The sequence below is a fragment of the Populus alba genome, chromosome 19 (genome assembly GCF_005239225.2).
Source record: "Populus alba chromosome 19, ASM523922v2, whole genome shotgun sequence".
Classification (NCBI taxonomy): Eukaryota; Viridiplantae; Streptophyta; class Magnoliopsida; order Malpighiales; family Salicaceae; genus Populus; species Populus alba.
In genome coordinates, this window is record NC_133302.1 from 10,111,092 (window position 1) to 10,137,749 (window position 26,658).

The 26,658-nt window shown below is 33.7% G+C and overlaps 2 protein-coding genes across 10 annotated transcripts; both read right to left on the reverse strand.

The window, feature by feature from the left end:
* Positions 1 to 402: 402 nt before the first annotated feature.
* On the reverse strand, positions 403 to 10,470 carry LOC118027773 (uncharacterized). Of its 8 annotated transcripts, none has more exons than XM_035031237.2 (12): positions 10,170 to 10,470; positions 9,781 to 9,897; positions 9,081 to 9,227; positions 8,404 to 8,550; positions 7,705 to 7,851; positions 7,042 to 7,188; positions 5,910 to 6,056; positions 4,575 to 4,694; positions 2,484 to 2,719; positions 2,134 to 2,350; positions 1,645 to 1,866; positions 403 to 1,059 (listed from the first exon to the last, which is right to left on the reverse strand). In XM_035031237.2, the coding sequence occupies exons 1-12, from the start codon at positions 10,444 to 10,446 to the stop codon at positions 722 to 724; spliced, it is 2,262 nt and encodes a 753-aa protein (XP_034887128.1). In that variant the 5' UTR covers positions 10,447 to 10,470; the 3' UTR covers positions 403 to 721. The 8 variants fall into 8 exon arrangements, with proteins under 8 accessions (XP_034887128.1, XP_034887131.1, XP_034887129.1 ...); XM_035031240.2 differs by having other exon boundaries at positions 9,081 to 9,218; positions 9,781 to 9,888; positions 10,170 to 10,469; XM_035031238.2 differs by having other exon boundaries at positions 9,781 to 9,888; positions 10,170 to 10,469.
* Positions 10,471 to 17,132: 6,662 nt separating this feature from the next.
* LOC118027775 (double-stranded RNA-binding protein 4) lies at positions 17,133 to 21,858 on the reverse strand. Of its 2 annotated transcripts, none has more exons than XM_035031257.2 (4): positions 21,542 to 21,858; positions 21,123 to 21,260; positions 20,538 to 20,773; positions 17,133 to 20,411 (listed from the first exon to the last, which is right to left on the reverse strand). In XM_035031257.2, the coding sequence occupies exons 1-4, from the start codon at positions 21,816 to 21,818 to the stop codon at positions 20,193 to 20,195; spliced, it is 870 nt and encodes a 289-aa protein (XP_034887148.1). In that variant the 5' UTR covers positions 21,819 to 21,858; the 3' UTR covers positions 17,133 to 20,192. The 2 variants fall into 2 exon arrangements, with proteins under 2 accessions (XP_034887148.1, XP_034887149.1); XM_035031258.2 differs by having other exon boundaries at positions 21,123 to 21,251; positions 21,542 to 21,853.
* Between the last annotated feature and the right edge of the window lie 4,800 nt (positions 21,859 to 26,658).

Consider the following 26,658-nt stretch of genomic DNA (forward strand, 5'->3'; position numbering starts at 1 on the left):
AGAATTGTGAACAAGGTCTACAAACCAAGGGTACTGTAACTCAAGTTTCTCTAGAAATCTAAGTTTTAGATATGAGAGAAAAACCAAGACTGAAACAAAGAAGAGAAAACACTAAGAGTAAAAGGCAAGAAAAAGTTTGAAGATTCTCTAAGAAACAAAGTAGAAAATTCTTTCTTTGCCCTTTTTTTTGCAATGAAATTTGGAAAAACAATGATAAAGAATTAATTTTAATAATTACTGGAATTAATTTCCAGCCTTGATTACCTATCATAAAACAATAATTAATCACTTTAAATCTTATGTTTTTTTAACTAAACAAACTAGATGTTGAATCTTTAACCTCTTGAGTTTTTAGATGGGCAAAACAAACTGTTTATGTTGGAATCTTCCATGAGCGAGACCTTCAAAAGTCACCTCTTGTTCAATGTTTTCCATAAAAATAAAAACTTATCACAAGTAGGATTATAACAATATCTAATGCCACCTCTGTAGTCAATCTTAATGCCTCAACTTTTTTTCCTTGACAATTTCTCACCCCATCCAGGTCGTTACAGGTAACAGTAGGATTATAACGGATAAAACGACAAATGAAACACCAAGCATAAGCTGCTGCCAAGTCGTCTATTACAAACGTAAAGTCTTTCTAGCGTTGTCCTCCTAAATTTTGGAGGGCTACGATTAAAAATAAGAGGCACCCATCATTCACGTAGAAAACAAACATTTACCGACTCCGTTGAGGCGGCAACTCCACTGCAGCCCATTTGTCATCGCTGATGGGCAACACGGTGCTGCCTGCAGGATATGTCATTTTGGTCCCACTTGGATGAATCAGAACCCTAATCCCTCGGACCATAAACTCGATACTCGAGCTTGTGGCTAAATTAGTGGGGGGATCAGAAGGCAAAGAAGATGAAGTCAGGTCATGTTTAGGCGGGGAAGAGATGGCTGCGGCAGGTGAAGGTGTGATGCTTGCCATAGCTGAACTACTATCTTGCCCTGGAGATGCAATGGAGGGATTCTGATTGCTAACTACAAAGTTTGCTGCCACCAATTCAAAAGCTAAATGTTATGAGATATAGATGCCATTAAGATATCATGCAAGCATAAATCGCAATTTTGCCAATGAAAGAAGAAGAAAAAAATACTTTATAAGGAACATGGATGGAAATTTTTGTGAGTTCATCGTATATCACAGTAAAAGCTTCTGCATCGATGTAGGTTTTATTCAAGTCAAATCATCTAAAATAGCATGAAGACGCAAATCTTGACTTACTCTCTATCCTGGCTTACCGACTTGGTACTCTAAGAAAGTAAAAACCTTTTGAATATCTGTGCACTATGTTATATGTTGTCATATGAATGCACACATCTGCCATGGATATGCATAAATACATAACATAAACCCGCATCCCCATTGAGCACCATTCAACGTCATCAGAAATCTATAGGCCACAGTTAAAGCAGATTCTTATATTGAACAAATTCAGATTTCAATTTCCACCATATGTTGGCAGAAAGCATTTGCTCATGGTTTTGGAGATGTTAATAAAAACGTATAGAAGAGATATTTATTATAATATGAAACCATCTTCTAATGCCCACTAATAGAAATGCAAAATGCTTGGGGAATGTTTAGAAACTCACCTCTGTCCTCTTCAGCTTGTTCATTGGGCACGGGCAATTTAGGTTGGATGTTTTGTTGAAGATAAGCAGTGAGACCTGCACGTAGGTTAGAAACTGAGAACTGAGGAGTTTCGCTCTGAACAGCTTCTTGGGATTGGCCAGCAGGGGAGAGAGGTGAGCTCTGAGGAGCTTCTTCAAATTGGGAAGAAGTAGAGAGAAATCCAGGGCTCTGACTTGAGTAACCTGACCAAAAAAGCCATACAATCTGATCAAGCACTACAATATAATCTTTACTTTATAATTAGTTTTAATGCTTTTATTGCGGCATCTCTATTCCCCTCTGCTTATTAAAAAACTTAGAAGAACTATGAAGGGCATATGTTAATCATAAAAATGAGTATCAATTTAGAAGCTATAGTAAGAATGTCTCCACACAAATAAGTTGATTAACTGGGTACCTAAATCATGAAAGACTAAATAAGATTAAAATAAAGCATATAATAAAAGTACGCTGTTTTAGAGCTGTGAATGCAATCTTTGCTGCACTCATCTCTGCTTGCTTCTTAGTTTTTGCTCCTTGTCCTGTAAAAATCTCTCCTTCTATCTCCACTTTTGAAACAAAAGTAGGCGCATGAGCTTCACCAGATTTGTCTGTCAAATAAGTTGGCAAACCACAACCTTCTCTCTGAGCCAGTTCTTGTAAAAGACTCTTATAGCCAAATTCATCCTAAAAAGAAAACAATAAATTACATAAAGAGGAGTAATCATGTGTCTAAAAGATACAAGCACAAAAATCGCATTTGTAGCCAACAAATTTTTGCATCTCCACAATGAATTGATAACAATCTTAGAAAACTAACCTCTTCAACTCCATTCGGCAATAATGACATCAATGCAGCTTTTGCAGCTGCAAGTTCAGCTTTATTCAATGTGGGAAAATATTCTTGACTCTCGTAGGTTTGTCCGTTTACTGTGACCTTGCACTTAAAGCGACTAGCATGAGGAGGACCCACATGCTCACGAGAATACATAGGTTGACTGAAATTTCTCTTTTGAGCATAGGTTTGCAGCAGGTTTTTAAACAAGTGCTGCATACCTGTAAGCCAGGAGCAAATTCAGATGACTGTGTCAGATACTGACTTATCATGAAAACACAAAATAAACTGGAGCGTTATTTAAGAAACAAAATAAGGTGATTCAATATCAGGTTTCCATGGTCAGTAGATGCTACCACCTTCTTCAATCAGAATTCAGTTTCTCATTTGCTGCAATAACTTGGCAACCAACAGTGCGTTAAATATAAATGTCCCTCCTTTCCCCTTTTATACTCTACAATACAAACCTATAAGCTACCAAATGAATTAAATTACCCAATTACAAAACAATGATTTTGATTACATGCAGCAGATTTTCAACAGCCAAGCGAGGCACAACTGAGTACAGAGAAAATACAATAACAATAATAAACAAAGAAAGGACTGATAGAACAATTGAAGTAGAAGTTCTTATGTTTTCCTCCATTCTATATTCCCAAAGAAAGTATTCAATGAGACACAAGGGAAATAGACAGAAGAGAAGTTATCAGAGCAAACTCGCAGCATCTTAAAAGAGAAGTTATCTAGCTCTATTTGTTGAGATTTGGGCATGGGGAAGAGTCCATTCACCACAAGTATGGCCGGAAAGCAAGATTCACGATCTAACCCATCTTCAACAATCAAGAATTTTCATAAACTCTGTTATATATGGCAGCTCAGCCATGTGGTTATGGTTATTAATGAGTTCCTTTCATTTTTCTCATTTCAGTTCACTTCATTTCTACAATTGTTTTTAATGCGTGATAGATTTTTTAAAAAAAGAAGAGTTAAGTTTCATGTACAGAAATATTAGAAACATTCTAAGACTCCAATGTATGTCAAAGAAGGTCAATTCTAAAGATCATAAATCCTCACACTTAAAATTCAGATCCAAAGTACGAGCAAAAGCTCAGCCAGAAAGAGAGCAGACTTGATGCGGAAAAGTATAATATAGAAAACCTAAGAAGGTAAACATCAAACGACAAAAAAGCTACATCCATCAGAAGAAGATAGCAATTTCCATCCCAAGAAAAGCCACAAAAGTCATAAACATTGCAAGAGTGAATTTCATAATGATTGTGAAAATTGTCTTTAAATTAGATTTTCAATAATCTCACAAAACATTACACTATTTAACTATGATAATTTTTACAGATACATGAATGACATGCAAGAAAATAGTTAATCTAAAGATAACCAAGAAAATTTATTCCTAAAATAAAAACAAAGATGGACCCACGCAGGCAAGTAATTGAAGTTATACACAGATCTGTCAAATTTAAAAGATAAAGAAGAAAAACTGATTCCAAAACTTAACATATTTAACAAGACACAGGAGTAATTGAAGATAAATATATAGATATCAAGCTATTTGTAAAGCTAAAATGCTTACACCACAAACTAAGGGATTCCATCATCATTTTTTGCAGAAATTGTGTGAAGGCAACATATTTGAGATTTTTACCTCAAATTTTCAAATCAAGAATTAGAACCTTATTGTTCACGTATGAAGCAGTTGATTTTGGTTTATAGTTAGTGAGTGAATTAAAATGGCTACAGAGAGAAGGTTATTGTCAATGAGAGCCCATAGCATTTCCTTAAAAAAGATCCCATTAGAAAAATTGCATGGCAGCAGCACCAGGAAGACCATAAGAGGGGGAGCACTGATGATAATTAAGCTTAAGATGCTGTTTATATAACCTGTTTTCATGCCTGTCAATTTTGAGAGGAAAACCTATTATTTCCATAACAAATGGTTGCCGTTTTGAAATGCAACCATGAGTATCAAGCACATCCAACTGACTCCACTCCAGCACTAAGAAACGGTAATGATTTTGTAAGGAAAATAAAAAAAAACAATTCTATATTTGCTCTCACCTCCAAAGATCTCATCATTTTTGGCATTTTCCACGGCTTCATTTGACAGGGGAGTTGGATTTGCATCTTGTAGGTTTAATTGCAATTTCCCTCCAGGAGATAGACTTCCACTGGAACAGCCTGCAGAAAATTCAGCATAACATCAGTTTCATGATGCAGTGTAAATAAGCATAGGCACCACAAGATTGATTTATCATAAAAAGCTTCATGATTACACGCATCAATCAATCATTCTATTAACAATAAATAAATAAATTATAATAATCAAACGTTATTATGCAAGCATTCATTCGAAACAAACATTAATTTACAAAGTAATTTCATTTCATTAAAATAATTACATCCATAGGAAGAAGATAACAATGTCCCATCCCAAGCAAAGCCATAAAAGTTATAAACATTGCAAGAGTGAATTTCAAAATGATTGTGAAAATTGTCTCTAAATTAGGTTTTCAATAATCTCACCAACAACTACACTCTTTAACTATGATAATTTTTACAGATACATGAATGACATGCAAGAAAATAGTTAATCTAAAAGAAAACTAAGAAAATTGATTCCAGAAATAAAAACACAGATGTACCCACATGCACAAGTAATTGAAGCTATACACAGATATGTCAAATTTAAAAGATAAAGAAGAAAAACTGATACCAAAACTTAACATATTTAATAAGACACACGAGTAATTGAAGATAAATATATATATATATATATATATATATATATATATATATATATATCAAGCTATTTATAAAGCTAAAATGCATACAACACAAACGAAGGGATTCTATCAATATGTTTTCCAGAAATTGTGTAAAGGCAACATATTTGAGATTTTTACCTCAAATTTTCAAATCAAGAGTTAGAACCTTATTGTTCAGGTATGAAGCAGTTGATAGATAGTGAATGAATTAAAGTGGCTACAGAGAGAAGGTTATTGTCAATGAGAGCCGATAGCATTTCCTTAAAAAAGATCCCATTAGAAAAATTGCATGGCAGCAGCACCAGGAAGACCATAAGAGGGGGAGCACTGATGAAAATTAAGCTTAATACAACATTTTTTTTTTTTTAAAGGAGGCTGGTTATATAGGTTATCTTTTGACACCATAAAGACAACTGATTTAGCAAAATAATTTCTAGATGCTGTTTATATAATCTGTTTTCATGCCTGTCAATTTTGAGAGGAAAACCTATTATTTCCAAAAAAACATGGTTGCCATTTTGGAATGCAACCATGAGTATCAAGCACATCCACCTGACTCCACTCCAGCACTATGAAACGGTAATGATTTTGTAAGGGAAAAAAAAATCAATACTAAATTTACTCTCACCTCCAAAACTCTCATCATTTTTGGCAACTGCCACGGCTTCATTTGACAGGGGAGTTGGATTTTCAACTTGTAGGTTTAATTGCAATTTCCCTCTAGGAGATAGATGAGTATTCCCCCCTGCGCTTCCACTCGAAAAACCTGCAGAAACTTTAGCATAACATCAGTTTCTACATTTCTTGATGCAGTGTAAGTAAGCATAGGTACCACTAGATTGATTTATCATAAAAGCTTCATGATTACAAGTCTATTAACAAAAAATAAATAAATTATAACAATCAAATGTTATTATGCAAGCATTCATTCTTAATCAAACATTAATTTACAAAGGAATTTCATTTCACTAAAATAATTACCCTAAAAAAGTCTTTATAATATCTGATACAGTGCAATTAAAGCACAAGGAAATATTAAAAAAAGGAAGAAATGAAGCTTTGCAAAGAAACAAAAGGAATTCAATTACCAGAAAGGGGGGAGGAGGAAGGGTGAGAGAGGAGGGAGAAGTGGTTATAGGCAAGCTTAGCAGCGTCATTTTGAGCTTTCTTAGAGGAAGAAGAGGGGAAAGGAGAGGAAAAGAGGGCGGTGTTGATGGTGACGGTGGCAAAAAAGAGAGGGCTGTGATCTTGTCCCAGTTTAGTGACTTCATAGGTAGGGAACTCCCATCATATGATTCTGGTTTATACTTAGTGAATGAATTAAAACGGCTACAGAGAGAAGGTTATTGACAATGATGAGGAAACATGAAAGAAGAGAAACTGGGGAACAAAAACCTTGTTTCAAGTAAAGTGCCATTATGCTCCATTGCCAAACAGGCTATCAAACCCCAATATGACCATTTTTTAGACCCAATTACAGTTTATAATTTATTATGCACCCCACATATATGGTTATAACAATAAATGGAATGTTTCCATAAAGACAACTGATTTAGCAAAAAAAATTCTAGATGCTGTGTATATAACCTGTTTTCATGCCTGTCAATTTAGAATGGAAAACCTATTATTTCCATAACAATTGGTTGCCGTTTTGGAATGCAACCATGAGTATCAAGCACATCCAACCGACTCCACTCCAGCACTAAGAAACGGTAATGATTTTATAAGGGAAAAAAAATCAATCCTAAATTTGCTCTCACCTCCAAAACTCTCATCATTTTTGGCAACTGTCATGGCTTCGTTTGACAGGGGAGTTGGATTTGCAACTTGTAGGTTTAATTGCAATTTCCCTCTAGGAGATAGACGAGTATTCCCCCCAGCGCTTCCACTCGAAGAACCTGCAGAAACTTTAGCATAACATCACTTTCTTCATTTCTTGATGCAGTGTAAAGAAGCATAGGCACCACTAGAATGATTTATCATAAAAAGCTTCATGATTACGGGCATCAATCAATACATTCTATTAACAATCAAACATTAATTTACAAAGTAATTTCATTTCATTAAAATAATTAGCCTAAAAAAGTCCTTAAAATATCTGATACAGCACAAAGAAATATAAAAAAGGGAAGAAATGAAGCATTCCAAAGAAACAAAAGGGATTCAATTACCATAAAGGGGGGAGGAGGAGGAAGGGTGGGAGAGGAGTGAGGAGGGAGAAGTGGTTATAGGCGAGCTTAGCAGCGTCGTTTTGAGCTTTCTTAGAGAAAGAAGAGGGGAAAGGAGAGGAAAAGAGGGTGGCATTGATGGTGATAGTGGCAAACAAGAGAGGGCTGTGATCTTGTCCCATTTTAGTGACTTCACTAAGAAACGGTAATGATTCTGTAAGGGGAAAAAACATTCAAAACTAAATTTGCTCTCACCTCCAAAACTCTCATCATTTTTGGCAACTGCAACGGCTTCATTTGACAGGGGAGCTGGATTTGCATCTTGTAGGTTTAATTGCAATTTCCCTCTGGGAGAGAGACGAGTATTCTCCCCAGCACTTCCACTCAAAGAGCCTGCAGAAACTTCAGCATAACACCAGTTTCTTAATTTCTTGATGCAGTGTAAATAAGCATAGGCACCACTAGAATGATTTATCATAAAAAGGATTCATGATTACGGGCATCAATCAATACATTCTATTAACAATCAAACGTTATTATGCAAGCATTCATTCTTAATCAAACATTAATTTACAAAGTAATTTCATTTCATTAAAATAATTAGCCTAAAAAAGTCCTTAAAATATCTGATACAGCACAAAGAAACATAAAAAAGGGGAGAAATGAAGCATTACAAAGAAACAAAAGGGATTCAATTACCATAAATGGGGGAGGAGGAGGAAGGGCGGGAGAGGGGGAGAGAGGAGGGAGAAGTGGTTATAGGCGGGCTTAGAAGCGTTGTTTTGAGCTTTCTTAGAGAAAGAAGAGGGGAAAGGAGAGGAAAAGAGGGTGGTGTTGATGGTGATAGTGGCAAACAAGAGAGGGCTGTGATCTTGTCCCATTTTAGTGACTTCACTAAGAAACGGTAATGATTCTGTAAGGGGAAAAAACATTCAAAACTAAATTTGCTCTCACCTCCAAAACTCTCATCATTTTTGGCAACTGCCACGGCTTCATTTGACAGGGGAGCTGGCTTTGCATCTAGTACGTTTAATTGCAATTTCCCTCTGGGAGAGAGACGAGTATTCTCCCCAGCACTTCCACTCGAAGAGCCTGCAGAAACTCCAGCATAACACCAGTTTCTTAATTTCTTGATGCAGTGTAAATAAGTATAGGCACCACTAGAATGATTTATCATAAAAAGGATTCATGATTACGCGCATCAATCAATACATTCTATTAACAATCAAACGTTATTATGCAAGCATTCATTCTTAATCAAACATTAATTTACAAAGTAATTTCATTTCATTAAAATAATTAGCCTAAAAAAGTCCTTAAAATATCTGATACAGCACAAAGAAACATAAAAAAGGGAAGAAATGAAGCATTACAAAGAAACAAAAGGGATTCAATTACCATAAAGGGGGGATGAGGAGGAGGGGCGGGAGAGGAGGAGTGAAGAGGGAGAAGTGGTTATAGGCGAGCTTAGCAGCGTGTTTTGAGCTTTCTTAGAGGAGAAGAGGGTGGCGTTGATGGTGATAGTGCCAAACAAGAGAGGGCTGTGATCTTGTCCCAATTTAGTGACTTCACTAAGAAACGGTAATGATTTTGTAAGGGGAAAAAAAATTCAATACTAAATTTGCTCTCACCTCCAAAACTCTCATCATTTTTGGCAACTGCCACGGCTTCATTTGACAGGGGAGCTGGATTTGCATCTTGGAGGTTTAATTGCAATTTCCCTCCGGGAGAGAGACGAGTATTCTCCCCAGCGCTTCCACTCAAACAGCCTGCAGAAACTTCAGCATAGCATCAGTTTCTTAATTTCTTGATGCAGTGTAAATAAGCATAAGCACCACTAGAATGATTTATCATAAAAAGGATTCATGATTACGCGCATCAATCAATACATTCTATTAACAATCAAACGTTATTATGCAAGCATTCATTCTTAATCAAACATTAATTTACAAAGTAATTTCATTTCATTAAAATAATTAACCTAAAAAAGTCCTTAAAATATCTGATACAGCACAAAGAAATATAAAAAAGGGGAGAAATGAAGCATTACAAAGAAACAAAAGGGATTCAATTACCATAAAGGGGGGAGGAGGAGGAAGGGCGGGAGAGGAGGAGAGAGGAGGGAGAAGTGGTTATAGGCGGGCTTAGAAGCGTCATTTTGAGCTTTCTTAGAGGAAGAAGAGGGGAAAGGAGAGGAAAAGAGGGTGGCGTTGATGGTGACAGTGGCAAACAAGAGAGGGCTGTGATCTTGTCCCAGTTTAGCGACTTCACTAAGAAACGGTAATGATTTTGTAAGGGAAAAGAAAAATTCAATGCCAAATTTGCTCTCACCTCCAAAACTCTCATCATTTTTGGCAACTGCCATGGCTTCATTTGACAGGGGAGTTGGATTTTCATGAGATTGACGAGTATTCTCCCCAGCGCTTCCACCCGAATAGCCTGCAGAAACTTCAGCATAACATCAGTTTCTTGACGCAGTGTAAATAAGCATAAGCAACACTAGAATGATTTATCATAAAAAGCTTCATGATTACAGGCATCAATCAATCATTCAATACATTCTGTTAACAAAAAGAACATGTAAATGATAATTAATTAATCTAAATATAAATAAATTATAATAATCAAATGTTATTATGCAAGCAGTGATTCTTTATCAGACATTAATTTACGAAGTAATTTCATTACATTAAAAGAGACAAAATTACGAATTCAATTACCAGCAAGGGAGAAGGAGGAGGAGGAGATGAGGGAGAAGTGGTTAAAGGCGAGTTTGGCGGCGTCGCTTTGAGCTTTCTTAGAGGAAGAAGAGGGAGACGGAGAGGAAAAGGTGGTGGCGTTGACGGTGACAGTGGCTGAAAAGAGAGGGTTGTGATCTAGTCCTTGTTTAGCGACTTGATAGGTAGGCATCTCCCATCCTCTCTGCTGGCACACTTCTTGAAGCTTTGATTTGTACATTGACGGCGTCCCTTGCTCCCTGCTTCTTTTCAGTGGCATCGGCCTTTGCCTTTGCCTTTGCCTGGGAGTGATGCTTAAATAGAATGCATCAACACACGTGTACGTGTTGTGCGACTTCTTGTCAGTTAATTAATTCCCTTGCAAGGGAAGGTTTCTTTTTTCTTTACTTTTTTATTTTTATTTTTATTTATTCTTATTCTTTTCTTTTCTCCTGATTTTCTAGAGAAAATGTCAAGAATCATTCTTGCTTGCATTTTCTCACAAACTGATGTCGGTCACAATTCTTTTTTTAGTTTAAAATTAATTTTTTTATCTTTTTAAATTATTTTAATATATTAATGTTAAAAATAAAAATTTAAAAATATATTATTTTTATATATTTATAAACAAAAATATTTTTAAAAAAATAATTACAATAATTTCAATCACCTTCTTAAAAAACATGAGATGCTACGTGTATTTGTTTTTACTTGACTGTTCTATTTTTTTTATATTAAGTTAACTAATACACCCTTACTTAATTATTTTTACTAATAATTATATTATACATCAAAAAAAACTTTGGGTGGAAACAAGCAAATCAACTTCAAAGGTAAGGTGCTTCAAAGGCTGGGTGGAGGAGACAAGGATGTGAAATTGAAGGGACATCATTTACTACTTAATAATTTTCTTATGAAATTTTCTTCTAGAATAGGTAATTTATTATATTTGGCAAAGATATTTATTGTAAATTTATTGACCTTGTTTGTTTTTGTATATAAAAAATATTTTAAAAAAAATTTAAAAATTTTATTTTTTTTATTTTAATATTTATTTGGTGTTTTTAGATTATTTTGATGCGTTCATATCAAAAATATTTTTTAAAAAATAAAAAAGTATTATTTTGATACTTTTCTAAATGAAAAAAACTTTAAAAAATAATTATAATCACACTTCCAAACATGCATGTAATCAGTACAAGTAGTAATCTAGATACATTAAATCTAAAAGTTCACTTAGTGCACAAATTAACTAGTAATGGCATTGATTTTCATTATAAGGTACGCTAAGCAATTTGATGCCTTTCCAAGAATTGAATGCAGAAATAAAATATGAGAGAGGAAAAAAAAAAGGACAAGGAAAAGAATCATTGTTAAGCCAATACCTTAAGGACCTATCAGAGTCTAATCTTGAACTTGAAGCAAACAATTTAATTCAAAAATGGTAGAAAATAATAAATAAATAAAAGGGTTATTGAAGAATAATACAAGAGATTAGATTAAAGATTGCAACACATTCATCAGGAATTTCAAGAGTCTCTTCAAGGTATATATGTGATGAAATGAAAGGAAACAGTAGCAGCTGGAATGATGCAAAGTAGCAGTTGCAGAACTGTGGAAGGTTTTAAGACTGAAGAACATACTCCCTTCTTCATGCATACATGTCTTATGAAACTAGCATCAACCCAATATTATTCGGGATTATTGATCATGTTGACTTTGAAAATAACAGCAGAATAATTCATTTATGAATTTTTTTTATGAGATGATCAACTTCGATATTATTGGCTTGAGCAATCTTTTTCTTTGGGTTTCTTTGTTGAGCTTTATTTATGTAATTATTGACCAAGTGTCTAGTTTTATTGCAGATAAAACATTTTTCATTGAATTTCTTCGCAACACACTTCCTTTACAAAAGCAAGCCTTTTCTTTTTATTTTTATTATGGGAATTTGCCATTTTTCCCACAATATTTACTTTAAATATAGTGAAAGAGCTCACTCTTTTTTCAAACAACTTATTATCCTTTTTTTATCTTTAATCTCGGAATGATATCTTCAACTCTTATTTCCTTATGTTTATGTTTAACATGGTTCTTAAAGTCTTTCCAAGATGGTGGCAATTTTTCAATTATTGTAGCCATTTGGAATGATTCACTTAGTAAGATACCATCAGCATGAATATCATGCAAGATGAGCTGTCTTGAACTTGGCTTATAACTGTCCTTAAATCAACCATTTAAAAATTTAAAAAATTTTCAACTATATTTTTTTTTTTCATGCATGCATCTTTAACCTTGATTGAACTGCATACATCATATAATGTATTGTACATTTCATTTAAGGTGTAGTTTTTGCATACAAAATTACTATGACTTCATGCATCCATAGCTGCCACAATAGTGAGATCTGATTATTATCTAGCAACTTTGACGCTTCCTCGATCAAAAACTTTATCAAGTTCAAGGTGGTCAGATTAAATAATTATTTTTCTACCACCTTTTGAAATTCAATCCATTGAATTTTTCAGGTTTCTCATTATGTACTAGAGAAGGTGTTATGAAATCTTCATAACTAGTACATGTCAAAACAACTTTGGCTGGGGCAACCAATTCTTGAGTTGAACGCATCATAAAATCCATATAAAAAAAAAATGTAATAGCCATATATTTATAAATATGTTTTGGATCCTCACATGAAAACAAAAACATCTAACATAAAGCTTGTAAAGCAAGTAAACAAACAAAAATATTCCAACTATACAAGATTAAATAAATACTTTAATATTAGTTAAGTTCTTTTAAACATGCATCATATCATTATAATTTAGAATAAAAATTAAATGACATGCATAAACATACAAACAAGATTGCATAAACAAGCATCCACTAAACAAAAACAAATTTTTAGATGTTTGGGGAAAAAATGTGACGTGCATCAATGCATTGAAATTACTTTAAATGGAATAAATATATCATACAAGATTGTGAAATTACATGTATAAACTAAACAAAAAAAATACAAAGAATAAAGCCTTAAGATTGTAATCATATATAATTAGATAAGTAAGCTTTGATGTTTAGTTTATCATAATAAAAACATTTTAAATAAATTATATGTTCAAGGAAACTCTAGTGTTCATACATGTTGAAATTACAAGTATGCAATTTTATATATAATGGCAAACTTGTAAATATTATAAAACATATAAAGATTTTAGCAAATATATTGAGAATGTATCCAAAGAAGTATAAGAGATTGAAAAACAATCATAGTATGCATAATAATATATTAGATTAAATAAAACTAAAGAAGAGTACTTGCTTTCTAAAGCACTTTAAAAATGATGAAGCATTATTGTTCTCAATGATATATCATTTATCCTTAAGATTTTATTACTCCTCACTTGGTACCAATGATATTTACAATAAAATTTTCAAGATTCCAACAACATCACATTGTTTAGAAGCACTTCTAAAAACCTCTAAACAATGTCTACGAACTAAAGGTATTGTTTAGAAGCACTTCTAAAAACCTCTAAACAATGTCTACGAACTAAAGGTAATGTAATTGAGATATCTCTTAACAAAGATGGACCTAACCTCTATATTTATGAGGAAAATCAAAGCTTAAAAACAATCTAAAAAAAGAAGAAAACATTAAAAATATGACACAAAGAAGAGTCTAAAAATTCTGAAAAATGGTGTAGAAAACTCTTTTTTCACACCCTTTTTTTATTTTATATAGTGGATTTTGGAACCAAAACTAATAAAAAATTAATTTTGATAATTACCCGGATTAATTCCCAACATTACTCATTTTGACTACCTGTCATAAAATCAAAATTAAACTTGAACATTTCAGCTTTAAATCTCATATTTTTTGGTTGAAAAAAAAATGTTAAGGTTTTTTAAAAAAACCTCTTTTGAAAAAATAAATAATACTCAAATTCATTTGTTGAACTAAACAAAACAAGGAGCTAGCAAAAATAGTTTTTTATGGGTTAAAGAATTATTTTATAATAATAAATTCAAATCTAAGACTAAAACAGATTAAGGCTCGTGGGTTAAGCCTGAGCCAAGTGCACACATATGGATTAAACTCATACCATATACTTGGGTTATTCATAACTCTTCAACTTTTTATTAAATAAACTATAAAAAAATCTTGTATATTTCATACGTGAAATATAAGGTTTTATATTTCACAACAAACATGTCAACCAAAGTTTTAACTTATCATTCATCTATAATTTATTTTAATTATGTTAATATTTTATGTTAAATAACTTATATATAAAAAATAATTTTCAACCAAGTTTTAATCCAAAAAATAAGTTGGATCCTTTAGCTGGTTTGTTAAACAATGACCTAGTATTGGTCAAGGACCACTAACCAAAGCATGCACATAATTAGCTTGTTCCAAAAATTGAAGAAATAATCATTCTCTAGGTCAATCACTCGAAAAGGCTTCGTCCAAAACCATAACATCTCCATCCTCCACATCAATATTGTTAATGAGATTGCCCCTAAAAGGCTGGTACTGCTACTGCTTCAGATTCATTCTCCTCTATCACTATCTTCTTGTAATCTATGGTGTCCACTTGCAAAGAAACAATCATAACAAGACCATCATCACTCCCAACCTCTAAATCTTTGACTCTCAATTTCACTTTCTTGGTGCTTTGACTCGATTCAGGGTTTTCAGAGTTATCAGTCTCTCTACTAGGAAGAAAGCCTAAAAAGCATTTGGAATCCATGATTAATGGGATCTCTTTTTTTTTTTTTTTTTTTTAACTTTTTGATGATAGTTATAACATTGAATTTTGAATATTGGATGATGAGAGAGGAAGCTCATCCATTTTACTTGAATTGTTTATCTTTAAGGTTGTAGGTGTAGCATATTGTAATTATCTCAAATTGTAATTATCTTTTAAAGAGTTGTGATTAGAACTCTTAGTTGTTCAATTATATTCCTTGTCTATCACTATCAATATGTATCTCATATTTTTTAGGGAGAAACCTATACAAGGAACTATAAAGAAGCCCCATGCTTCTTGTATTTTTAATATGAATGAATTACATGAAACTCATTACCGAATATTATAAGGTATTAGAGCAGGTTTTCTAAAATCCATGCAAATTCATTAAATCAAATCACCCTCAATACAATGATTACCGAATCATCCTCTCCTATTATACATGTCCAAACTAAAAACTCAGGTTTCAATGCTGATATAATACTCACCGAAACCAATTATGACACCTAGTCCTGAATCATCAAAATACAGATTGCTGGTCGTGAAAAAATGGATTATATTATTGGCGACTCACCTCGACCTAATGCAAAAGACCCCTCTTACTCCAAGTGGTATGCCGAAAATAAAAAAAATTAAAGGTTGGTTACACATATCAATGACCTCAGAGATTATGAAGAGGTATCTTCACCTATGTACTGCTCGTGAAATTTGGAGTGCTCTTACTAAAGCATTCTATGATGGATTGGATGAAACAAAAATCACTCTCAATCAGCATGCCTTATTTATCTGTCAATTCAGTCATTCTCTTCTTACATATTATGGTGAGCTTATTGAAATATTTCAAGAACTTGATTACCGTGACAAGTTAAAATGAGGGACACTGAAGATATTATTATGTATAAAGAAGCAGTTGAAAAATTAAGGATACATATCTTCTTAAATGGCCTTGATGCTAAATTTGAGCAAGTGCAAGCAGAAAAACTTCGCATGGATCCAAGCCTGGATCTTAAGTGCACATATGTATATATTCGTCGTGAAGCAAATCATCAAATCCTTCTAACTGGTGACCTAACTACTTTTGATTATGTGGCCATGTTAGCTCGTTGAAACACACCACATGTCCGACACTCTAGTTCCATGGCGACATCTCGTAGCTTTGACATTGGAAACAAACAGTCTGGCTCATCTAGATACTGTACTGATTATGAAGACACTGGACACATTAAAAGCTACTACTATGACTTGATTGGATATCCTAAATGGTGGGATCCTTCTAAGGCTCTAAAACATAAAAGCAAGACTTCACCTGCAACATCATTTGTCTACACCACCATAGCTGAAATGTCATCACCTAATACTACTACTACTGCATTACACATTTCCTCAAAATCACCAAGTCATTTGATAAACCTACACCTGTTGGATCTTGTGCAAGGATTATTGATTCTGGATCAACTGATCATATGTCCTTTGATACTTCTTATGTCTCTAAATTGAAATCATCTAAAAAATATGTTGTGTTTATAGAAAATGGAACTCAAGCCACAGTTCTTGGAAAAGGTTCATTTTCTTTAAATAAGCTAAATTTGAACTATGTTTTTAAAGTTCCTTCCTTTAATTTTAATTTGATATCTGTCTCACAAATTACAACTTCTTTGAATTGTGTTGTGATTTTTTGGCCTAACCATTGTGTTTTTAAAGACATCAAAACAAGGAAGACGATTGGTTATGGTACTAAAAAGGGAGGCTCTATTATCTTGATCTCACTTCATCTAGCTCAAGTGCATTGGCTCAATCATTATCAGTTACCAATTCAACATCTACGTCTAATATTTGGTTGTGGCACAAAAAATTTGGATATTTAAAACATTTGTTTCCTGAATTATTTTTAAACGCATCTCCACCATTGTTTAAATGTGAAACATGTGAATTGGCAAAGAGCCATCGTGTTCCTTTTCACCCAAGTTTGAATAAAGGTCCTTTGCCATTTACACTTGTACACTCCGATGTTTGGGGACTTGCTAAAGTTCCAACTCTGAATGGATCACGTTGGTTTGTCTCTTTCATAGATGATCATAGTTGGATGACTTGGGTATGTCTGATGAAAACCAAGTAGGCTATGTGCTCACTTTCTAAACAATTTTATTCAATGGTTGCTACCCAGTATAAAACTTCAATTCAGGTTATGTGCACTGATAATGGCAAGGAGTTTGTCAATCATGAGATGAAGCAATTCTTATAGTGTCAAGGCATAATTCATCAAACTACACGCCCTTATTCCCCCCAACAGAATGGGGTTACAAAAAGAAAAAAATAGACATCTCTTGGAAATGGTTCAAGCCATACTATTTGAAGCTAATATGCCCCTTCATTATTGGGGCAAGTCACTTACAACTACATCATATATAATAAACGGTATCCCATCCTGTAACTTAGACTTTCATACACCACTTGATACATTAAACCAAAGTTTGTCCTCACCACTTACACCAAACCTGCCCCCAAAAGTATTTGGCTGCATTGCTTTTGTACACATACCAAAACATACTCGCCATAAACTTCAACCATGTGCTCTCCGATGTGTCTTTGTTGGATATGGTCTTCATCAGAAAGGATATCGGTGTTTCCATCAACTCACTCAAAAATTGTATGTCACAATGGATGTAAAATTCCATGAACACCAGATGTACTTTCCTACAACAGAGACTACAAATAAAGGGGAGGAAAGTTTTAACATAAGTTTCTTAGCCATCAAACTGAGAACATAAGTCACACTTTACCTGAACCTGAAACACCAGAATAGGAACCAACAGAACTAGAACATATGGATGCAGTAACTGAGCCAACAACACTTGAGTTTCAACCATGTGATCAATCTAATATAGCTGAAACAAGTGTATTACAACAACAATCATCTCCACTTGATTCTTCCATTCTTCATGAGTCACCATCAACTGATGAATCACAAGTAAACTTTGAACCTCTACTCCGCATACTTCCTAACCGTATCACAAGAGGAATTCCTAGAGTTAGCTAAGAACCTGTTCGTACTTCTACCCCTAAATACCCACTAAATAATTATGTATCTTACCATAGGCTATCAAAGGCATGTTAATCATTTGCAAATTAATTGTCTACTGTACATGTTCTTAATAGTGTGCAGGAAGCTATCAAGGACCCTAGGTGGAAAAATGCAATGAATGACGAAATGAAATCTCTCCAAAGAAATGCAACATGGGAGGTGATTGACTTACCTATTGGAAAAAAAACTTATGGGACATCGATGGATTTTTTCAGTCAAATACAAAGTTGATGGTGATATTAAAAGGTTTAAAGTACGGCTTGTGGCCAAAAGATATAGTCAAACGTATGGGATTGATTATGCAGAAACTTTTGCACTAATGGCTAAAATAAACACAGTTCGTATTCTTTTATCATTAGTTGCAAATTTTGGCTAGCCACTACATCAATTTAATGTAAAGAATGCATTCCTGCATGGGAATCTCCAAGAAGAAGTATACATAAAGCTGCCTCCAGGATGTTAGTTACAAGTTGAAGGAAGCAAACAAGTTTGTAAACTATGAAAATCATTGTATGGATTAAAGCAATCACCAAGAACTTGGTTCAGCAGATTTACAAACTCAATGAAGGCATTTGGATATCAACAGAGTAGTTCTGACCACACTCTATTCATAAAGCATAAGGAAAGGAAGCTTACAATATTGATTATATATGTTGATGATATGATTGTGACAAGAAATGACTCTATTGAAAAGGAAGCCCTGCAAACTTATCTCTCTCGAGAATTTGAAATGAAAGATCTTGGACCTTTAAAGTATTTTTTAGGAATTGAGGTCTTGAGATCTAGACATGGTATACTCTTGTCACAACGAAAATACACAATTGATTTGTTTAATGAAGTTAGCATGCGAGCCTGCAAACCTAGTGACACACCTACTGCTGAAAATGTCAAGTTGAGTGCACTCTCAAATCATATTCCTGCAAATAAAGAACAATATCATAGGCTGGTAGGACGATTGATGTTTCTTGCATATACTTGACCCGACTTAGCATACTTATTTAGTGTTGTTAGCAAATTTATGCACTCTCCAAGTGTAGAACATAAGAAGGCAGTAATGCGTATCTTACAATATTTGAGGTAAAGGAATTATGTTCACTAAAGGAGACATTCTGAATATTGAAGGCTCTACCGATGCATATTGGGCTGGCTCAATTGATGATAGACGTTCTACTGCAGGATACTTGACATTTGTTTGGGGAAATGTGGTTACATGGCGAAGCAAAAAACAAGGAGTTGTCGCTAGATCTAGTGCGGAAGCAGAGTATAAAGGTATGACTAAAGGTGTATGTGAGCTGCTATAAATTAAAAATTTGTTGCAAGAACTCAAGATTTCACCAACATTTCCTATGAAATTATACTGTGATAACAAAGTTGCATGTGACATAGCTCACAATCCTATTCAGCATAACCGAACAAAGCATGTGGAGATTGACAGACACTTTATTAAAGAACAACTGGAAGCAAAGATAATTGAAGTTCCTTATGTTTGACAACAAGATTAACTTGCTGACATTCTCACCAAGGCAGTATCAAGTAAAGTCTTTCAACAAGTGTTACACACGTTAGGCATGCAAAATATCCATGCACCAACTTGAGGGGGGAGTGTAGCATATTATAATTATCTTCTAAAAAGTTGTGATTAGAACTCTAGTTGTTGAGTTATATTCCATGTCTATCATTGTCAATATGCATCTCCTATTCTATAGGGAGAAACAAGCTTATACTTGGAGGCAGGTGTTATTCATGTCAAATCATCAAATAGCAAGAAGACGCAAGTTTGAGTTATTCTCTATCCTGACTTACTGACTTGTAGACATTGTTTGGGAACGCGGTTTGCGAAAAAATTCAATTTTTTTTTGTTAAAATTTAATACGATTTGTATGTTTTGGATCGTTTTGATGTGCTGATGTCAAAAATAATTTTTAAAAAATGAAAAAACATCATTGACATGCATTTCGGCATGAAAAATTATTTGAAAAACAACCGCTACCACACTCAAACATACTCGTAGTCTAAGATAGTCAAAAACATGGGAATACCTGTACACTGTCAAACATACTCGTACTCTAAGATAGTCAAAAACGTTGGAATACCTGTACACTGTTATATAGTGTCATAAGCATGCACACATCTGCCATGTATATGCACAAATACATAACATAAACCCACATCCCCATTGAGCACCAGTCAACGTCTTCGAGCTGTGTATGCAATCTTAGCAGCACTCATCTCTGCTTGCTTCTTTGTTCTTGCTTCTTTTCCAGTAAAACTCACTCCATTTATCTCCACTGTTGAAATGAAAGTAGGCGCATGAGATTCACCAGATTTCTCTGTACAATAAGTTGGCAAACCACAACCTTCTCTCTGAGCCATATCTTGTAAAAGATTCTTATAACCAGACTCATCCTAAAAAGAAAACAATAAATTACATAAAGAAGTGTAATCATGTGTCGAAAAGATACGAACACAAAAGTTGCAAGCGTAACCAACAGATTTTTGCATCTCCACAATGAGTTGATTTAGAAAACTCACCTCTTCAACTCCATTTGGCAACAATGACATCAATGCAGCTTTTGCAGCTGCATTTTCAGCTTTGTTCAATGTGGGAAAATATTCCCGACTCCCATAGGTTTGTCCATTTACTGTGACCTTGCACTTAAAGCGAATAGCATGAGGAGGACCCGCACGCTCACAAGAATACACAGGTCGACTGAAATTTCTCTTTTGAGCGTAGGTTTGCAGCTGGTTTTTAAAAAAGTGCAGCATACCTGTAAGCCAGGAGAAAATTCAGATGAATGTGTCAAATACTGACTTGTCATCAAAGCACAAAATAAACAGGGGCAACTGAATACACAAAATAAGATGAATACGAACATTGTTTTTTTTTTAAAAGGAGGTTGGTTAATCTTTTGACGCCATAAAGACAACTGATTTAGCTAAAAACATTCATGCCTGTCAATTTAGAGAGGAAAACCTATTGTTTCCATAACAAATGGTTGCCGTTTTGGAATGCAGCCATGCATGAGTATCAAGCAGATCCAACTGACTCCACTCCAGCACTAAGAAACGGTAATGATTTTGTAAGAAAAAAAAAATCAATACTAAATTTGCTCTCACCTCCAAAACTCTCATCAGTCTTGGCAACTGCCCCGGCTTCATTTGACAGCGGAGTTGGATTTGCATCTTGTACCGATTTCCCTCCGGGAGACGGACGAGTATTGTCCCCAGCGCTTCCACCCGGACAGCCTGCAGAAACTTCAGCATAACATCAGTTTCTTCATTTCTTGATGCAGTGTAAATAAGCATAGGCACCACTAGAATGATTTATTATAAAAAGCTTCATGATTACAGGCATCAATCAATCATTCAATACATTCTATTAACAAAAACAAACATGAAAATGATAATTAATTAATCTAAATATGAATAAATTATAATGATCAAATGTTATTATGCAAGCACTGATTCTTAATCAGACATTAATTTACGAAGTAATTTCATTACATTAATAGAGAAAAAATTACGAATTCAATTACCAGCAAGGGAGGAGGAGGATGGGGACATGAGGGAGAAGTGGTTATAGGCGAGTTCAGCGGCGTCGCTTTGAGCTTTCTTAGAGGAAGAAGAGGGAGACGGAGTGGAAAAGGTGGTGGCGTTGACAGTGACAGTGGCTGAAAAGAGAGAGTTGTGATCTTGTCCTTGTTTAGTGACTTTATAGGTAGGCAACTCCCATCCTCTCTGCTGGCACACTGTTTGAAGCTTTGATTTGTACATTGTAGGCGTCCCTTGCTCCCTGCTTCTTTTCAGTGGCATCGGCCTTTGCCTTTGCCTTTGCCTGGGAGTGATGATTAAATAGAATGCATCATCACACGTGTACGTGCTGTGCGAATTCTTGTCAGTTAATTAATTCCCTTACAAGGGAATGTTTCTTTTTCTTTATTTTTTTTATTTTTATTTTTATTCTTTTCTTTTCTCGTTATTTTCTAGAGAAAATGTCAAGAATCATTCTTGTTTGCGTTTGCTCATAAGATAAGGGTGATAAAAAAAATTAAATTATTTTTTTATGTTTTTGAATTATTTTAATGAGTTGATATTAAAAATAAATTTTAAAAAATTTAAAAATATATTATTTTAATATATTTATAAAAAAGAAAAATTAAAAAAAGCAATAATTACAATATTTTTAAACATCCCTAAAACACTTGAGATGCTACAGCTATTTATTTTTACTTAATTGCTCTATTTTTTTATATTAAGTTAACTAATACACCCTTATTTAATTATTTTTACTAATAACTATATTATACATCAAACTTGGGGTGGAAACAAGCAAATCAACTTCAAAGGTAAGGTGCTTCCAAGGGGAGGTGGAGACAAGGATGTGAAATTGAAGGGACATCATTTACTACTAAATAATTTTCTTATGAAATTTTCTTCTAGATTAGGTGGGGATTGGTTTTTACTATTAAAGATTAGTAGTACTATTAAACGAAATTAGTTGATCAAAATCATTAAGAGGATTTAATTCATAATTTATTATATTTAGCTAAGATATTTGTGGCAAACTTAGACTACTACTGGCCCTATTTGTTTTTGTATTTATAAAAATGTTTTTGAAAAAATTTTAAATTTTTTTTTCTTTACTTTAAATTAATATTTTTTGGTGTTTTTAGATCATTTTAATGTGCTGATATCAATAAATAATTTTTTAAAAATAAAATATATATATATATATATATATATATATTACTTTGATATTTTTCTAGGTGAAAAGCACTTTGAAAAACAACCGCAACTACACTCTCAAATAGTCTCTATGGAATCGGTAAAAGCATCAATATAAATACATTAACATCAAAAAGTTAACTTGACTGCCCAAACTAGTAATGGCATTGATTTTCATCACAAGGTATGCTAAGCAATTTGATGCATAAATAAAATACAATATGGAATAAGAGAATGGGAAAAAAAAAAAAAAAAAGGAAATAAATCATTGTTAAGCCACTACCTTAACGACTGGTGGTATCAAAGTCTATCTTGAACTAGGAGCAAATAATTTGATTTAAAATGATAGAAAAAAATAAATCAATAAAAAGGTTGTTGAATAACAATGCACGAGATTGGATTAAAGAGTGTTGTTACTCATTGTTAGACCTCACGTGCTAAAAATGGTATGTACCCCTTTTGAACCAAGTGCAGGAGTGTGACTCATGTTTGCTGGAAAATTGACAAAAGCAGAGGAGAAAGATATATTTTTTTGAACCCTGTTTGAGTCGTTTTCTACTCTTTTTATCCTCCCTTTTTGCTGCCAAAAGCGTCAGCTTTCTTAGGCTGATAAGGACTCTTCATATAAATCCCTCAGAATTTGCATTTTTTAAAATAATTGATTCTCCTACAACTTAATTTTTTGTTCCTAGCTATTTTCTATCACTCATGACATGTTAAAAATTTGACCTACACGTTTATTGGGTCCTAGGGATCACTGTTCTTAAGGCAGACTCTCAGTCAGATTTGGATGCTCGGCGTTTTCAGATCAAGAAAACCTTTTTGACCAACCAGATTCCTGCCAGATTCTATTATCTAAAACGATTTTATCTCACTTCGAACCCTTCATCAAAGTTGTAGTCCAGGACGCATGGATGAATTTGGGCTTTTGAATTGCTTGATTTTGATATCAGAAGTTCAAGATATTCCTGTTTGAAATCTAGCATGAAAACATAGAATCCTGTCACGAGAAGGTTTCCAGCCAAGTTTGGTTGCAATTTTGTTATTCAAAACGAATTTATCTCATTTTTTTATCCTTCAAGAAAGTTTTAGCTCTATAAGTGTAGATGAATTTGAGACTTGCGAATCGTTTGATTTTGATATTAAAAGCTCATAATATTCCCGTTTGAATATCTAACGTGAAAGTAAAGAATTTTGCCGTAAGAAGGATCATGACCCGAGTTTTGCACTAAAGACTCTATTTCTGTCATAAATTTTGTTGATTTTTTCTTGGGTCATACTATCAGTCATATCAGGATGCTCGGCATTGTCAATTTCTGAATTAGATCAGGAGATCTTTTTTGATCAATTATATTACTGTTAGATTTTGTTCTCTAAAATGATTTTATCTCACTTTGAATCCTTCATCAAAGTTATAGTCCTAGTTGTGTAGATGAATTTGAACTTTTGAATCGGTTGATTTCAATATCAGAAGCTCAAGATATTCTCATTTGAATATCTAATATGAAAGTAGAGAATCATGTCGCAAGAAGGTTTAGCCCAAGTTCGCAAGCTTTATTTGAAGGATTTTTTTTTTGGACCAAGAACTGAATTGAAAAGTGCTAAAATGAGGGATTTAATTGAAGAAGGATATTGGAAGCTAGAGAGGGGGGTTGGATCATCATAAATGATGGGATTTCTACAGCACCGAATAAGGAAAATAAAACTCTACAACATACACCCTTACCCATCTGATTTCTTTCCTTTTTTCTTTGCAAATTTCCTGTTGGTTTCCATGTTTCTCTTGCTAGATTGGAGAGCTGCAGAACATGTTTTTATTGCCTCATTTCAAAGGGAGCAGCTAGTGCCTCATGGTCCTAGCTATGGAAGGAAAGAAAGGAGTTGTACCACCCTCTAGGTCACTAAAACTAATTGCTAAAATCAGAATAGGAATTAGAATATTTTAGTTTTCTTTTTATATTTCTTTTTACTTCAAATCAGCAGGGATTTGCATCCTAGAATTAATGCATTGAATCTTTTCTAAATAGAGATATATTAGACTATATATAAGCCCCCGCTAATGACCTAGCAGGGGGGAAAACAGAAAAAGAAAGACAATAAAAAACATAAGAGAGGATAGTGTAGATAACAGGGGAACAAAGGTTTTCTTTATTTGATCCTTTCATCACTATGAAAGAAAGGAAAAGGGAAAACAAAAAGGAAGGAGGCGGATAGTAGAAAGTAGAGAAAACAAATGGAAAAGATTAAGTTTTCTTAAGATTATCAAAAGCCAAAACAAGCAGGGACTGCCTTTTGATCTCTGCCCCATTCCCTACAACAAGATCTACAGAAAAGAAGAGAACCGAAGCTAAAACCAGTAGAGAGAAAGGGACAAAGACACAAAGCTGAACGTAGGAGACCAACGCAAGCAGAGAACAGAGGGAAAAGAGCTGGAACAGACTAGCCAACACGCCTTTAACATCGCTGCAACTCCTTCATTTTCTCCAAGTTTGTTATTCAGTTTCTGCATGCATTTCTTTCTTCTTCTTTTTTTTTTATCAAATGTAAGAATTGTATAGATCATTCTGCATGCATTTCTTGGTTGCATGTGTTACTGTTCAAGTGAAATATAATTAACTTGAACAGTAACTCGCCACCTATCATTAAGCTATACCTATATATATATTTTATTTCAAGGTCTGAAATTTTTTTATGTTGTAAAAAATTATCAATCTCATATTTAGAATACTCGGTTTTCAACACAATGTGACAAATATACATATATATCAAAAAAAATGTTTTCATACATACGACCAATATCCTAACATATTTTAAACGTTCCTTTTATATAAAAAAAAACACCAAAGCTTCGAAAATGTGTTTTCGCATGGATTTCTTAAACACAACAAAATTTATTTTCTTGCATTTCTGAATTTTACAACATGTTTGTAAAATTCCAAAGGGTATTGACCAATATTTCAAAAAATAAAAAAATCTTATTTTCGAGGAGAATTCATCTATTATTTACCGTAATATTTGGATAAAAAAATCCCAAATGGATGAATATCCAAAATATTATTGGGAATAACTTGTTATTATTCACTGTGAATATTTTGATAAAGAAACTCTAAGTGGTAAATATCCAAAATAATTTTTTAGGAATAATAAATCATCACACATCCTTGAAAGAAACCTTGATTATAGTTGAGAGCATTTTAATTTTTTACTGCACGGTTTATGAGCCATGAAAGTATAAAACACTAAGGTAAAAATAGGCTCTTAAAGCGCCCTGAATTTCCTTAGATTTCTAAATTTTTGTCCCTCCTTGCGATTTACGAGTCACAAACTCTTGAAATATTAAGGGGAAAATGAGCTTTTAAAGCACATGAAATCTCCTTGGATTTCTATCTTAATAAATTTATTTTGAATCAAACACAGATTTCAAGAAATTGGCATTGGTTCTTCTTGGTACTTTGTAGACATATCTAGGAGTGTGATCCACAATCCGAGTTTGTTCATCATAGCAAAACATATCCTAGAAAAACTTATTGCATTAGAAAACACCAACACCATAGCAATTATAAGGCAAACTAAACACAAAGCAGCTTACCTTAGATAAGGCATACTAGGGGTGTTAATACCTTTCATTTACACAACTAGACCCTTGTTTTAGAATCTCTGAAAGACTAGTTAGGGTTCCTAGTGACCATAATACTAGGTGGTGACTCCCTTAAAAAAAAAAAAAAAAAAAAAACTTGACATGGAATGGAGGGTCGCCTCAACGTCGCGCTCTGCCGTAAAGGTGCGACAAAGTGCAAAACTTTCATTAGGAATTTCAAGAGTCTCTTCAAAAGAAGGGTATTGTTACATTCTACAAATTCTACACATGTTATAATCAAAGATGTATATGATGGAATGAAAGGAAACAATAGCAGTAGCTGGAATGAAG